General features: G+C 43.7%; 1 protein-coding gene across 1 annotated transcript; it reads left to right on the top strand.

Annotated features, from left to right (window-relative positions):
• Window positions 1-8,143: 8,143 nt before the first annotated feature.
• On the top strand, window positions 8,144-11,396 carry NANP (N-acetylneuraminic acid phosphatase). Its single transcript, XM_031656021.1, has 2 exons — window positions 8,144-8,152; window positions 8,415-11,396. Exons 1-2 carry the CDS (start codon window positions 8,144-8,146, stop codon window positions 9,069-9,071), a joined length of 666 nt encoding a protein of 221 aa, XP_031511881.1. The 3' UTR covers window positions 9,072-11,396.
• Window positions 11,397-15,328: the final 3,932 nt, after the last annotated feature.

Raw genomic sequence — 15,328 nt, 5'->3', positions numbered from 1 at the left:
TACAAAAATTAGCCGGGGGTGGTGACATGCGCCGGTAATCCCAGCTACTCAAGAGGCTGAAACAGGAGAATTGCTTGAACCCGGGAAGCAGAGGTTGCAGTGAGCGGAGATCACGCCACTGCACTCCAGCCTGGGTGACAGAGCAAGACTCCATCTCGAAAATAAAAATAAATTTAAAAATAAACCACTTAGCTAACTGGCTAAACAAAATCAGGTAATTGGCCTGTAGCTCTGTAATACCTGACAGTCAATTTCTGGTCATTAAAGATGACCACATATCCAAATTACAGTAAAGTTACCCAAGAGAGACAAAGATTAGAGATTAGCGTCACGATCCCCGTTCTGCCAGCATTAGGAGGCAAGAGCTGCTACAGCCCTTCCGCGGGTTTAACAAGCGGTCGACGCCCCTCAACCTCTTGCTGAGCCTGAAAACAACCGAGTAAAAGGCATCCGAAAACCTGAGAAGTCAAGGTTTCAGGAAAGCAATCAGGAAGGGCAAAACATGGGGCAGCCACTACACAGTCCCTTCGTCTTCGGGCACAGGTACTCAACGGGTTGTAAGAGACCCAAGTCACATCTTTCTTTCAAAAACAGGCTGGCGCGGGCCCAAGCTGACAGGGATTCCACCCCGGTGAAGGCCGCAAACGGCGCGAGGTGGGAAGGCGCAGGCTATTCCACCTTCTGCCATCCCCGGATCGCCGACAGTGACCTGCACGCACAGCCAGGCTAGGGACCGGGCATGCCTAGGGCGGACACGGGGCTCAGATGACTCACGCTGCCTGTCCGCCACCCGAGCCCGGCTGCTCAGCCTGGCAGCGCAGACAACCTCCCTAGAGGCAGCGATGACGGTCCCTCGCGCCGGAGGGCCCAGGGAGGTAAGCAAAAAGCAGAAAGACACCAGGAAGAGGACCACGCTTCGGACCAACCCCAGCCACAGCCACTGAGAAGTCGCTACCACGCTGCCACGCATCACATCGCTTCCAAATTCTTGAGAGACCACCCGAATTCCCGGATCTCACTTCTTTCTCGCCAAGAGGGAATGAACCGATCAAGTGGGAATTTCGGGAAGAGGGGTCTATGGTCTCGGCGGCTCCTCCCACGTTTCGCGGGGCAGCCCGCCTTGCGCATGTGCAGGCTGGGCGGGTGGCTAGCTACCGTCCGAGCGGCCGGGCGCTTATGGGGCCGGTGCCGTGCGGGCCGCTTTCGACTTGATAACACTCACACACTGGGCGGGGCGAAAGCAGGGAGGCATGTCAGAGGTAACGGCCCTCCCGGCGCCTCCTCCCGGGCCGCGTACCCCGCAGCGTCCTGCGGGCTCACCTCCCCGTGACCCCACTTCCACCCTGGCGCCCTGGGCCACTCTTGCTGGCTGGAGACCTCGAGCCGCCCGGGCAGCGAGTAGCTGAGGTGCTGGGCTCCCTGGCGGGTCTGCTTTCCCTGACCTGGCGACCGCTCGCCACCCAACCTCGAGCCCCGGGGCGGCCGCTGACGGGTGCCTCGGCGCTCGGGACGCGGAAGGGCTCCGTGACGGCTGCCACGGTGGCGGAGGTGCCCGTGGGCGTGGGAGGCGACAGCAAAGCCGCGAGACCAGGCGCTGGGCCCGCCCCCGGTCAGGGTGTTGGTGTGGGGGGTGCCGGGAGGAGACTTGGTAGACTTAGCCCCAGTGTTGCCCCAAGAAGGGACACGGCTGTCAGTACCGAGCCTGGACATAAGCCCTGCTTTAGAGAATTATCCCCACAGAACTCCTTCTGGCCTCTGTGGCGGGGTGGTGGTCCCCGTGGCTTTCTGAGGTGACACAGCAAAAGCCCGTGCTGCGAGGGCATGCCTTTCCCGAGGCGCTGCTTCGCGGCACCGCTCCTCTACACGCGCGGAGGCAGTTTCAGACCTTCCCGTGTTCCAGCCCGAGTCCACCCCGGCTTCTCTTTCTCTTTCTTCAGCTTCAAGGGGAAAGCAAAGGATTTATCAGATGTGGAAAACCCACTTTCAAAAGCTAATTCGTCCAAACCTGAGCTCCCCGTCCTCTTCATGCTTCATCAGTTTTTGTGTCCCTGGATCTTCCACTACCTCATCCGTTTTCTTTTTAGCTGCATTCCACTCCTGCCGTATATTCATGTTTGCCCTGTAGTTTTAAAAAAGCCCTAAAAAGGATGCCTCCCTTTGGGCTGTTCTTCCTGCTCTAGATGTTACCTGTCTCTCTTGACAGCCATGTTTTCCCGGAGAAATCCATACCCGTTATCTCCTTATCTCTTCCTCCTATTTATTACTAAATCCATGATAATGTTGCTTTATCTTCACCACTAGACTGAAACAGACTTGGTGGGTCACTAGGCAATCCCAAATTGCCAGAATCCGTGGACATTTTTAAAGTCTGTCTTCATGACTTTACTGAGGCATTCCCCACTTTTAACTGTCCCTTCTATATAACGTTGGCCTCCACCTCAGGGGTACCACCCTGTGCCATATTGCCTCCAGTATCTCTGGCTGCGGACGTTGCATATTTACCTGTGTGTTATTAGTAAGCTGAGCCCTGTGCATTCCAATTAAATTACTGCTTTAGGCCAATTCTTGCTGTAGTTCCAGAGTTTGGGCTTTAAAAATCAGACATTTGAATATGAATCACAGCTCTCCGAAAACCTAGCTGAAAGTGCCTCAAGGAATTAACCAGTCGGAGCCTTATATCTTCATAAAATGTGAATTATATTAGTCCTCAATAACCCTGTAATGCTTGGGAAGCCCATGGGTGCAGTGTCCACTCGGCGAATTACAGCACCTTGCACCCTCGTATGCTGCCCGTCCACCACTGCACATTCCCCGTGCATGTCTCAGTTACAGCTGAACTCATCTCTCACCTAGACTGTTGCTGTGGGCTTGTCTCCAGGTTTACCACATCCAGTGTGTCCTCCACATTCTTGCCACAGCAATATTTTTAAAACAAAGACTAAATCGTATGTCTCCCTGGTCTTTACACCCTCACTTATACTAGTGCTCAATTTTGTTCAGATATTTCTTAATGCATCTGTCAAAGGATATTACAATTAATTTTGAAAGTCAGGTGCCTACAACTAAATAGTGAGCTTCTTGGGAGGGAACAAACTGTCTTAATTCTCCTCGTTTGACACATGGCAAATGTTGAATAAATGCTGGATGGATGGATACAAATTTTTACTTCGAGACTTGGTTCTATTACTGCCTCCTTTGTAATTAGCATGTAATAATAAATTAGCAGGATAAGAAATTAGCCTAATAAATGAGCAGAATCGAACTGTGTGCTCTTGGCTATACAGGGAATACTTGATCACATAAGGAAACAATAACATTCATAGATGTTGACCTGTTCAAAAGTAACATGCCAGCTTTCATAAATCATTGTAAATAATTTATGAATGGAGGAAGAGGGAAAGGTCCAGCTATTTATTGCCTTGGGCTTGGGGACAAGAGGTCAGATACTGACTGTATGTATGAACTTTAATTTTTTTTAATCACCTAGGGAAGTTATTTTTTTCCTCCCTCTTTAGACCTGTTTTTTCATGGTAATTACTCAGGAACTTTTCTACAGAAACCTGGAGTTTCTCAGTGAACAAAGCAGAAGAGATTTTTGCATTTGTGAATTTACTTCTTAGTGGGTATGGCAATGAACATAATAAATATTTACAGGTGTGGTAGAAAAAGCAGAGAGGGTAACAAATCAACATTTTAAATAGACTGGTCAGATTTGGCCTCATTGAATAGGTGATGTTTGAGCACAGACTTGAAATAGAAATAACAGAAGGGCTGCTTGAATTGCTAGGCTGAGTGCAGGTCTCATTTTGTGAGTGTGTTTTTAAAGTATGAATAGTTTTATTTGGGATTCATCCCCTTCTGTCGTGCTGGATCCCTGTTGATTTCAGTAGGGATAGCACCATGTTCAAGAGGCTGAAGTTGAGACTCGAAGCCAGCAAATGAGAACGGGTTTTTGCGGGAACTTATATACAAGATGGTCCATTGGCAGTGGGCTGGACAGAACTGCAGCCGCTTGTAAAAAGAATGCAGTTTATATAGCATTTTCACTTAGCACCCTCCCTGCAGCAACCTTCTCCTGGCCACCTTCGTTTAATGGAAAGGGAAAAAAAAGGGCCTCTATCCCCTCTGCAACCTGAGTTCCACAGGATGCGATGGGCCATGGTCCAGATCTTCCTCCTAAATAAGAAATGAATCTCTGGATTTGGACACTCCTGAACTCCTTATCTTGGAACCCAAATACACATTCCTCATAGACCACAGAGTCATTCTAAGGTTGTGCGTAAGTTAGTGCTGTCAGGTGCACCTGCCATACACTTCATATCCAAATGATTAGTATTCAGAATACACTTTTCTTAAAGTGTTGTAAAGTATTAGATAGTTCCCAAACTAAGCCCTCAAAAAGTCTTTTAAAATCAGTTAACTAAAGTATTGATGATACTAACTTTAGTTCTGGATCTAGGGAGCAGACAGTAGAAGAATAGAGTTTCCTTTTTTGTGTATGTTCAGAGCCTTAAGATAGAGTTTTGAAGTAAGTGAAGTTTGAGTTCATATTAGTCTACTAACTGATAGCCCATCTATCAGAGCAGGGCCCCTTTCTTCAGGCCAGCGAGCACCTGGTGGGCTCTTCATACCAAAATCTTTTTCAGCCCTGCCTTACCAGTCACACACAAAGTATCCTCACACCTGCAAGTTAGAGAACTTTTTCCTTCATCTCCAGTTCAATCAATACTCCCATTTTCAGTGCAGGTGTTAGGAGAGTTTGTAATAACGCATACTAATTCAGGGTAGGTGTTAATTTCTGTTGGAACTAATAAATGAATGCTGATAAGCTTTTTTCCTAAAGATGTTAATATTGTTAAAATGCTACTTACTGTCCCACACCAACCTGTAATTACTTGCTGTGTGACAAAATGAGGAAGTTAATTGAAGGGATAGAATAGGAAGAGATTTTGAAACTTGGGAGTGGCATACCATGCCTTTACAAACATCCCCCTTTTAAGGTGAGCAAATCCTACTTTTTCAGAGCCCCAAGAATGTGCTTAATGAAGCACCAGTGGAAGTAACAGGAAATTGAGTATGTATTGGGAGCTCTTTGTTTACTTGTTATGAGCCAGCCCCTATTTGAGCTCAAGCTCTGTGGAGTCCTAGAGGCATGTGTCCTTGCACTGCTGTAGGGTTGCTGAAACTTTGGAGCTCCTGTCAGTCATAGCTTAAGAGTCCTTCAATTGATGTTGCTAGCAAAAATGGTGAGATAAACATGGAGATTGAAAATGTTTTATTAATAGAAATTTATAAAGCAAAATTTTACAGTGTTTTGCCTCTACCTAAAATTCCTAGGGCTGTTATATTTTTCTTGGGCAGATAAGATTTTTCTTAATGATTACATTTTCTTTTCTTTTTTCTTAAAAAAAAATTTTTTTTTCTGATATGGCCGAGTCTTCTGATACATTTTCCGATTAGCACAAATACCTCAAAAAATGTTTTCCTTTCAGCCAGGCACAGTGGCTCACACCTGTAATTCCCAGCACTTTGGAAGGCCAAGGCAGGAGGATTGCTTGAGGCCAGGAGTTAAAGACAATCCTGGGCAATACAGCCAGACCCGTCTCTACAAAAAAACTTGTTAGCTAGGTATGGTGGTGTGCACTTGTAGTCCTAGCTCCTCGGGGGACTGAAGGGAGATGAGCCCAGGAGTTTGAGGCCACAGTGAACTATAATCATTCCTCTACTGCACTCCATCCAGCCTGCGTAACAGATTGAGATCCTGTTTGGGGAAAAAAAAAAAAAAAAAGACCCTTTTCCTTTGTTGTGATTCTTTTACTCTGAGGGAAGAAAAAGACGTGCGTTTTTCTCTCAGTAGGTGAGTTGAGTTTTTGGTGTGAGTAGCATACTGCTTATTCTCTAATCCTGTTACAACAGATATATTTTAGCTGTAGCTGGGTGCATTTCAAAGAGCCAGCATTGCCCAGCCTGTTTGACTTTACTCAGGTGCTCACCTGAACACAGGACTTCCAGTACGGGCAGTTTATGAGGTGATCCCAGGATACACGTTAAGGGGTCAGGGAGACAAGAAGGGGAAGGAGTCCAGCACAGGTTAGAGCAGCTTAATGAGCAGGGTTACTGCTGTGAGCAGCTGGAGATCTCTGGGAGACAGTACACAGAACAGGGTTCAGTTGCGCTCCCCAAGGGGCAAGGAAGCTGTGATATTTATTCGCCAGTTTCTAACCTACATTTGTTGAGGGCTGCTCCCAGGGCAATACTTTTTAGCCCCTTCCTGTGTGTATAGATACCCTGTATGTGGCCAAGTAAAGCCCACAAGCAGAGAGGCCCATACTTGAGTGGGAAGCCACTGGCGAGTGAATATAATGTGTGCCAAGGGGATTTAAGCAGCACCTGCTATAGCATGGGGTTCAAGGTGCTTCACAAACTATCTGCAAACAGGTTCCCCAATTGCATCTCTTGGCATCCTCCCTCACGTGCCTCCATTTGGGCTCAACTCAGCTTCTTGCTTTTTCCACAAAATTTTGAACTCTTGGCCTTTGTTCATGCTGTTCCTCTGTCTGGAATGATTTTCTTCTCTTCCCATACCCACTTTTTCTGCTTGTTTACTCCTTGGTCTCAATGTGACTTCCTATGCCAGCTACCCTGTGGAATGACTTCCGTATTATTCCCACAGCTTGTTCAAACTGTCATGGCATGCCCCCCCCCACCCCCCGCTCCCCGCCCCATCATTTGTAGTGGCTGTATATTCCCCAGCAGATAATGCCCCAAGGACAAAGGCCATTCTCCAGCGCTTAAGACATAGTGCAAAGGCAAGCATGTGGGCTTTGGAAATAAGCAGGTATGGATGCAGATCCCAGATGGGCAAGTTATTAAGAGTTCTGCACTTCCCTGCCTCATTTGGAACATGGAACTGTCTTGCAGGATTGTAGAAAAGATTAGAAATAATGTATGTAAGTATGTAGTACAGTGCTTGCCACATTAGGGGTTTTTGGGAAAAGTTAGAAGACAGGCCAAATGGATTAGTGTTATAAAAGCACACATAAAGAGCCTTGGGAATACGGGAGAGGGAGTATTTAACTCAAAAGTACAGAATTGGGGCCCGGCACAGTGGCTCATGCCTGTAATCCCAACACTTTGACAGGCAGTAGCAGGAAGATCACTTGGGGTCAAGAGTTCAAGGCTAGCCTGGCCAACATGGTGAAACCCCGCCTCTACTAAAAATACAAAAATTAGCCAGGCATGGTGGCGGGCACCTATAGTCCCAGCTATTCCAGAGGCAGTTTATGAGGTGATCCCAGGATACACGTTAAGGGGTCAGGGAGACAAGAAGGGGAAGGAGTCCAGCACAGGTTAGAGCAGCTTAATGAGCAGGTTACTGCTGTGAGCAGCTGGAGATCTTGAAGGAGAATCACTTGAACCCAGGAGGCAGAGGTGAGATTGTGCCAATGCACTCCAGCCTGGGCGACAGAGCGAGCCTCTGTATCAAAAAGCAAAAAAGTACAGAATTGGGCCAGACAAAGTGGCTCACACCTGTAATCCCAGTAATTTGGAGGCCGAGGCGGGCAGATCACTTGAGGTCAGGAGTTCGAGACCAGCCTGGCCAACATGGTGAAACCCTGTCTCTACTAAAAATGCAAAAATTAACCAGGCGTCGTGGCGGGCACCTGTAATCCCAGCTACACAGGAGGCTAAAGCAGGAGAATCCCTTGAGCCTGGGAGGTGGAGGTTGCAGTGAGCTGAGCTGGTGCCATTGCACTTGAGCCTAAGCTACAGAATGAGACTCTGTCTCAAAAAAAATAAAAGTGTAGAATTCAATCCCATTATAGGTGATAGTCAATTTAGGTCTTCAAAATATGAAATGGATATAGATGAGAAAAAATTAGATGAACTAGGTGTTATTTTTTTCTGATAATAGTCTAAATAGTGGTTGTCAGAAATTTTAAATGTTTTACCAAAAATAAGTACAAGGATTTTTTGTTTTGTTTTTGAGATGGGGTCTCGCTATGTTGCCGACACTGGTCCTGAACTCCTAGGCTCAAGTGATCCTGCCACCTTGGCCTTCCAAAGTGCTGGGATTACAGGCATGAGCCACCACACCCGGCCCAATAAGCACAAGTTTTATTTTCATGTCTTCGTAACCAGAATGAAAGATGTTGGACTCTAAACTACCAAACAAAGGATTGTTATTAGCTATATATGAAGAAGTTGGTTTTTAAAAATGAGTGAGTTCTAGAGAGGTTGGGAGAGCCTCACTTTGTTGTCTCTAAAAATAAGGCCAATTCCCACCAGAAATAGCTGCTTTAAAGCAGAGGAGTGGAGTTGGAATCTCTCAGCCACTTGTAGGATCACAGCTTCCTAGGGCATGACTATTAAAGACATGCAATGTGTTAATGGAGTTATTTTCCATTATTTAGGTGATAAAACTCTTACAATCAAAATACCATTATAAAGAAGAGGCTGAAATCATCTGTGATAAAGTTCAAGTTAAACTCAGCAAGGAATGTTTTCATCCTTACAATATATGCATTACTGATTTAAGGACTTCACATTGGGAAGAAGCAATCCAGGAAACAAAAGGTGGTGCAGCCAATAGAAAATTGGCTGAAGAATGTTATTTCCTTTGGAAATCTACACGTTTACAGCATATGACACTAGCAGAAGATGTCAAAGCCATGCTTACTGAACTTCAAAAGGAGGTCCGCCTACTTCTCTTAACGAATGGGGACAGACAGACCCAGAGGGAGAAGATTGAGGCTTGTGCCTGTCAGTCCTATTTTGATGCTGTTGTTGTAGGTGGAGAGCAGAGAGAGGAGAAACCAGCACCGTCCATATTTTATTACTGCTGCATTCTTCTTGGAGTACAACCTGGGGACTGTGTGATGGTCGGTGACACATTAGAAACCGACATCCAAGGAGGCCTCAATGCAGGATTGAAAGCAACAGTCTGGATCAATAAAAATGGAATAGTGCCACTGAAGTCCTCCCCAGTTCCGCATTACATAGTTTCTTCTGTGCTAGAGTTACCTGCTCTCTTACAAAGTATAGACCGCAAAGTCAGTATGTCCGCTTAAAGCACATAAAAGGGCATGATTATGAATGTTAGAGTCAATTTGCAGAGTAGGAAATAAGAAAAGTTAGGGCACTCCATTTACGATAATCCAGCTCTAAGAATAATTTTACTTACGATTTAATGGCCAATATTTTGAAGGTCTTCCCAACCCTATTGCTTCTAAGTTGTAACAACCAACCATTGAGTAGTACTTCTATCTGAAAATTCAGATTGCATTAATACAAGTCAGTAGTGTAGCCCAGAAAATTTGAGGAAATATATTATTTGTTAGTCTGTAACTGGAGCATTTAAAATTATGTTATTAATCTTTTAGTATCTTGGCTGCATAACGCCAAGCAGGATTGCTTTACATATGGATGCACAAATGTAAGGTTTATCTTTTGGCTTAAAAATAGATATTCTAAAACAGATTTATCAAAGCAACTGAATCTGGTTAATATGAAATAAGTACTAAGTCACATGCAAATCAAGGTATTTTATAGTGAAATTATTTTGCATATTTTGAAAGCATAAACCATAGTTTTTGCCTACTTTGGATGTATACTTTCTTTTATGAATCTGATTTTTCTGTATGACATTTTTTTTTTCAGAAGGCAGGGAGCAATTTTTCTATGGCATATGACAGATTCCTTCAGTTAGAAAAAGCTATTAAAATCAACACGTGGTGCTCCCTTACCATGACATTTTCTCACCTGTGCACAGTGAGCTGGTAGCTTCCTTGTAGTCTTCACCTCTCCAGGAAATGTTTTCACTATCTCTTCCCGGACACACAGTGGGGTTGAGGGAGCTAGACTGTTTTGCTATAGATAATTGCAAGGCACATGGCACTAAAAGTCATTTTTCTTTTGTGAATCCATAAGAGGAACATTTCCTCAGTGTAGCCTAACCATGCAGCCCCAATATGTTCCTTTTTTTTTTTTTTTGAAATGGGATCTCTGTCACCCAGGTTGGAGTGCCGTGGCGCCGTCTCGGCTGACTGCAACTTCTGCCTCCTGAGCTCAAGTGATCCTCCCACCTCAGCCTCCCAAGTAGCTGGGACTACAGGCACACACTACCACACCAGCTAATGTTTTGTTTTGTTTTTTTGTAGAGATGGGATTTTGCTATGTTACCCAGGCTGATCTCAAATTCCTGGACTCAAGTGATCCTCCCACCTCAGCCTCTTAAAGTGCTGGGATTACAGGCATGAGCCACTGTGTCCGGCCCCCTCATCTGATAGAAAATTAGATTTTGCTATGAGCCATTTCCAGCGTGCCAATTTAATACTTGTGTGACTCTTCTTAGAGTTACCATCTGCCTTAAATTTCCTCTGTTTTTCACATTCTTGGAAATATTGTTTTGCAAATTTCTATATCTAATTCAGGGTTTACTAGGAGCTTAATAATTAATGGCTACATAGCAAGGCATCATCTTGGAACCGGAGAATTTTCTCTAGACTATTAGGCTAGACAGTCTTGTAATTATACTAACCAAACCTGGAGTAAAGTGGTTGAAAAAAAGAAAGTATAAAGGGGTTTATTAAAGTGGTTAATATGATTTAGGTTGGTTTTTGATACGTTTTTCTTCCAACTGTTATATAAGAAACTACTAATGTAAAATAGTAGGCTGTATGTTGGGATGTGTATAGCTATGTCTTCAAGACTAATACTCAGAATCAAATTGTAGATTGTACGTATCTGTGAGCCTATTTGTTTAGCCAGTTTTCTGTCTACTGCCAAGAAACAGGATTCTCTGCCTCATGCAAATGCCCTTTTGTGTTTACTTTTTGCTCTTGATTTTTAAAAATGTGATTGTGCCCTTGATTGTCCCAAAGTGCTGTTGCTATAACAGTGAACATTTGTGAACAGAGGATGTTTGTAGTTTCAAGTGCAGTACCCATATGACCTTGATCATATTTTAGCTATTTAAAAATTAAGTTGGAGGATTTTGGCAGAAGTCATGTGCATGATTGCTCTGATAGATTGGTTGGCGTGTGCTGCAGGGGGGTTGTCCTTTTAACTCTCACACAGGATGGATGTAGGCAGTGTCACATTCATTGTGCTGAGAGTGAAGGTTCATCACTCCTATATCGTGGTAGCAAATCTCAACAAGATAGCTTCTGGGATGTTGAGTGAGCAGTTCTCCAGCAGAAATGGTGTAGGAAGAAAAAATTGAATAATTGAATTTCCTTGTCTTCACAGTTTGTATTCTACAGAGTACAGTAATATATTACATTCCATTTGCACCCTTCCTTAGGGAAGAGCTTTGTGGTTATCTACCTTCTGAGTGGAATGTTACAGAAAATATTTTAAAATATTGGAATAAACCTATGATTTTATTAATAATATTTTTTGTTTTAGAATAATATTCCTTAAAATTGTAACAGTGATGTTTTGTCATCTTTATTTTTTTTCAAAGTTTCCCTGTAGTGACCTTCTCACACATAGCCAGAGGCCCTCGCTAACACTGTTTACAGAGGTGGGCCTAGAACAGACATGAATGGATACTGCACCTGGAATTCCAGCACCAGGTGGGGATGTTTGGTTCCATGTGCACCTCCACATACAAGGGCACAAACATCTCAGATCTGGGATTGCCCAGGACCTAGTGGATGCTCAGTATTGTAGGAAAGCAGGTCTCTACCAGAGTACTTGGTTTATTGTTTTCAAAGTTCTTTGCAACCTTCAGTAAGAAACATTTTCTATCGTAACCTCTTTAACACATTTATAGTGTTAGATAACATTATAAATATATATAAATAAATATAAATATAACATTTATATAAAAATATTTAAATATAATACATTTATATTTATAGTATAGCACAATATGTATATGGAATCTAGTTTTATATGTTTAATTTTCATAAAACATTCTTGTTAAGTATGGTGATCAGATATTTTTCATTCCATTCTTTTTTGAATTAGGAAATATATTCATTGTTGAACAAGTACTACTTGTTTTTTTGACACAAGTCAAAAAAAATAAAAGGGTGAATGGTGAAAAGTCATTCTCCTCATCTCTTTGCTAGGGGCCCACAACCCACTTGCCCTAAAGGCCACTACTGTTTAGTTTTTGTTTTATTTTTAAAAATAGAGACAGGGTCTCACTATGTTGGCCAGGCTGGTCTCAAACTCCTGAGCTCAAGCAGTCCACCTGCCTTGGCCTCCAAAAATGCTAGGATTATAGGCGTGAGCCATGTCACCCAGCCAAGGCCACTGCTGTTACCAACTTCATGTAGACTTGCATATAGAAGTATATAAGACTATATAGAATCATTTGAATTCAGGCAGATTTTTAATTTCTGTATTTCAATTTAGGAAACAGTGCTCTTGCTCAGATAATCTAAGAGTCATGCAGCTTGTGTTTAAGCCATTTGTGTTAGAAACATAATACCTTCATGGTCTCAGCCATGAGCAAGATCTCTGTAGTTCCATTGACTTTCGCATACCACCACCCTGGTGATTCCCTTTGCCTCTTATGTTAAATTTCCTATTTTCTGTGTCCTGTGTATTCCTATTTTGACTTATTCCCTCTTTTTGGTGGCATGCATCCTTGAGTAGATTCCCAGTAAACATGTGTAGGAGGTAAAACTTTTGAGATCTGAAATGTCTGAAAATGTCTTTATTCTCTTCTCCCATCATTGATAGTTTTAACAGCCTGTATTTAGATAACATTTTTACTTGAAATTTTGAAGGCATTGGTCTGTGGTCTAGCAGCCATTTGTATGTGACCACTTTCTTTCTCTCTTATAACTCTTAGAACCTTATTTTCTTCCAGTGGTCCATGATGACATGCCTTGGAGAGGGTGTTTCCATCCTCTGTGCTTGGCACGCTGAACCCTTTCAATCAAAATCATATTTTCTTAGTCCTGGGGAATTTAATGACTTCATTGATAATTGCCTCCCTTTGTTTTTTTTTTTTTTTTTTGGTTTCTCTTACTGTTATTCAGATGTTAGAACTCCTTTACCGACCTTCCACTTTGTTTTATCTTTTCACTCCCGTTTTTCCATCTCTGTTACTCTGCTTCTTCAACTTTACCTTCCAATCCTTCTATTATTTTTTTCCTCTATTATCATACCTTTTAAAGATTTCCAAGAGCTTGATTTTCTTTTTTTTCTTTTTTTAGACAGGGTCTTTACTGGGTCACCCAGTGAGGAGTGTGGTAGCACAGTCATGGCTCACTGCAGCCTTTAATTCCTGGGCTCAAGCGATTCTCTGACCTCAGCCTCCAGAGTAGCTGAGACTACAGGCACATGCTATGATACCCAACTAATTTTTTTGTATTTTTTGTAGAGAAAGGGTTTCACCATGTTCCCCAGGCTGGTCTCAAATTCCTGGCCTCAAGCAATTCACTCACCTGGGCCTCCCAAAAGTGCTAAAATTACAGGCATGAGCCACCATGCCCAGCCCCAGTGCATTTTTTAATCACTTGAGTTCAGGTGTTCCTGACCAGCCTGGCCAAGATGGTGAAACTCCATCTACTGAAAGTACAAAAATTAGCTGAGCATGGTGGCACACACCTTAAGTCCCAGCTACTTGGGAGGCTGAGGCAGGAGAATCACTGAAGACAGGAGGCAGAGGTTGCAGTGGGCTGAGATCACGCCACTGCACTCCAGCCTAGGCAACATAGTGAGACTCAGTCTTAAAAAAAAAAAAAGGCTTTAGTTTTATTTTAAGAAAAAAAACCAAGAAAAAAATATATATATAGTATATAATAATTAGCTGCCATGAAGTAGGTGGCAGGGCCTTAACCATATGTGTGTTGTGAGGCGCAAGGGCCTCCTGAGATCTTTTTTTTTTTTTTGAGACGGAGTCTTGCTCTGTCACCAGGGTGGAGTGCAGTGGCGCCATCTTGGCTCACTGCAGCCTCCACCTCCCAGGTTCAAACGATTCTCCTGCCTCAGCCTCCCGAGTAGCTGGGACTACAGGCGCGCACCACCACGCCCAGCTAGTTTTTGTGTTTTTAATAGAGACGGGGTTTCACCATGTTGGCCAGGATGATCGCGATCTCTTGACCTCATGATCCACCTGCCTCAGCCTCCCAAAGTGCTGGGATTACAGGCGTGAGCCACCACTCCTGGCCCCAAGAGCTTTCTTAAAAAATTTTCTAAACATTCTGGAATTTTTTTGTTTGTTTGTTTTTTGTTTTGTTTTTGAGTGGAGTATCATCTCTGAAAAAAAAATTAAGTTTTAAAAGAATCCACAGCATATATACCATTCTAAGTTTCCCTAATCTGTTTATTTGGGTTTGTTTATTCATACTAGAGGCTTTCCTCAAGTGCCCATTCACCCTTGGTTATTTATGATAAAGAGAAGAGAGATGGAAATGCTGATTGGAAGTTCCACACAAATGCATGGGCCTTCTCAAATCAGAGGTTCTTTTATTGTGGGGTATCTGGATGGGCTGTTAGTTGAGGGATCCCTGAGGTCAGTGTGTTAAAGTCTTTTCACTTGGTTGGTCTGCTTTCCTAGAGATGAATCTTCAGACTGGAGAGTAGAGGTCTGATGTCAGTATTAGGAGCTGAGTGGGAAGGGTGTGTGTGCATATAGTCACCTGCTCTCTGTTTCTGGTTGCACCTGAGTCCAGCTGTGCTTGGTATTCCCCAGGCTAGAGACCCCTCTGTCTTACCCTCCACAGAGAAGCATCCCAATGTCTGCTGAGAGAGAACAAGTTGGAGTGAGGACAGGGATCTAGGGGTTCGTTTGCACCCTGAGCACCTTTTTACCCCAGCCTCCTTAATTCAGCTGCTCCTTTCCTCTCCTTCAGGACCGCAGCATCTGGGGATGTCAGTGCCCACGTCTTTGGAGGAGTCTGCTGCGTACCTCATTATTTCTCAGCCTTCCCCATTGCTGGTCAGGACTCGCTTTCTTTAGTCTACCAGATCCTTTGCCACTTGTCCATATGCTTTGCAGCTTCCAAAGTTGTGTTTTGGTTGATGCCTGTCTTCCTGGTCCTTGTGGGTTTGTGTGTGTGTGCTTGTGTGTGTGAATTCCTTTACTGTAGTTTTAGCTGAGTTTGGGGTACAAGCTATCAGATGTGTATTCCCATCCACCATCTTGACGTGGAAGTTCTTTTTCCACTTTGTGTTCAATGTTGGTCAAGACCCATGAAACTGACCCCATGCCCGATAGTCACTACTCACAGGTCAGAAATGCTCATTTGAGGTGGAGATTTACAGCATGCCTGCAGCTTTTTTCTTCTTTTAATTTATTGTTTTGAATTACCTAGTTTCCTTTTTCTCTATGTCCTTGTATGTGACACTCTTTGACACAACT

This window comes from Papio anubis, chromosome 16 (genome assembly GCF_008728515.1).
Source record: "Papio anubis isolate 15944 chromosome 16, Panubis1.0, whole genome shotgun sequence".
NCBI lineage: Eukaryota > Metazoa > Chordata > Mammalia > Primates > Cercopithecidae > Papio > Papio anubis.
The sequence above is the reverse complement of the archived record's forward strand: the minus strand, read 5'-3'. Positions and strand labels throughout refer to the sequence as shown.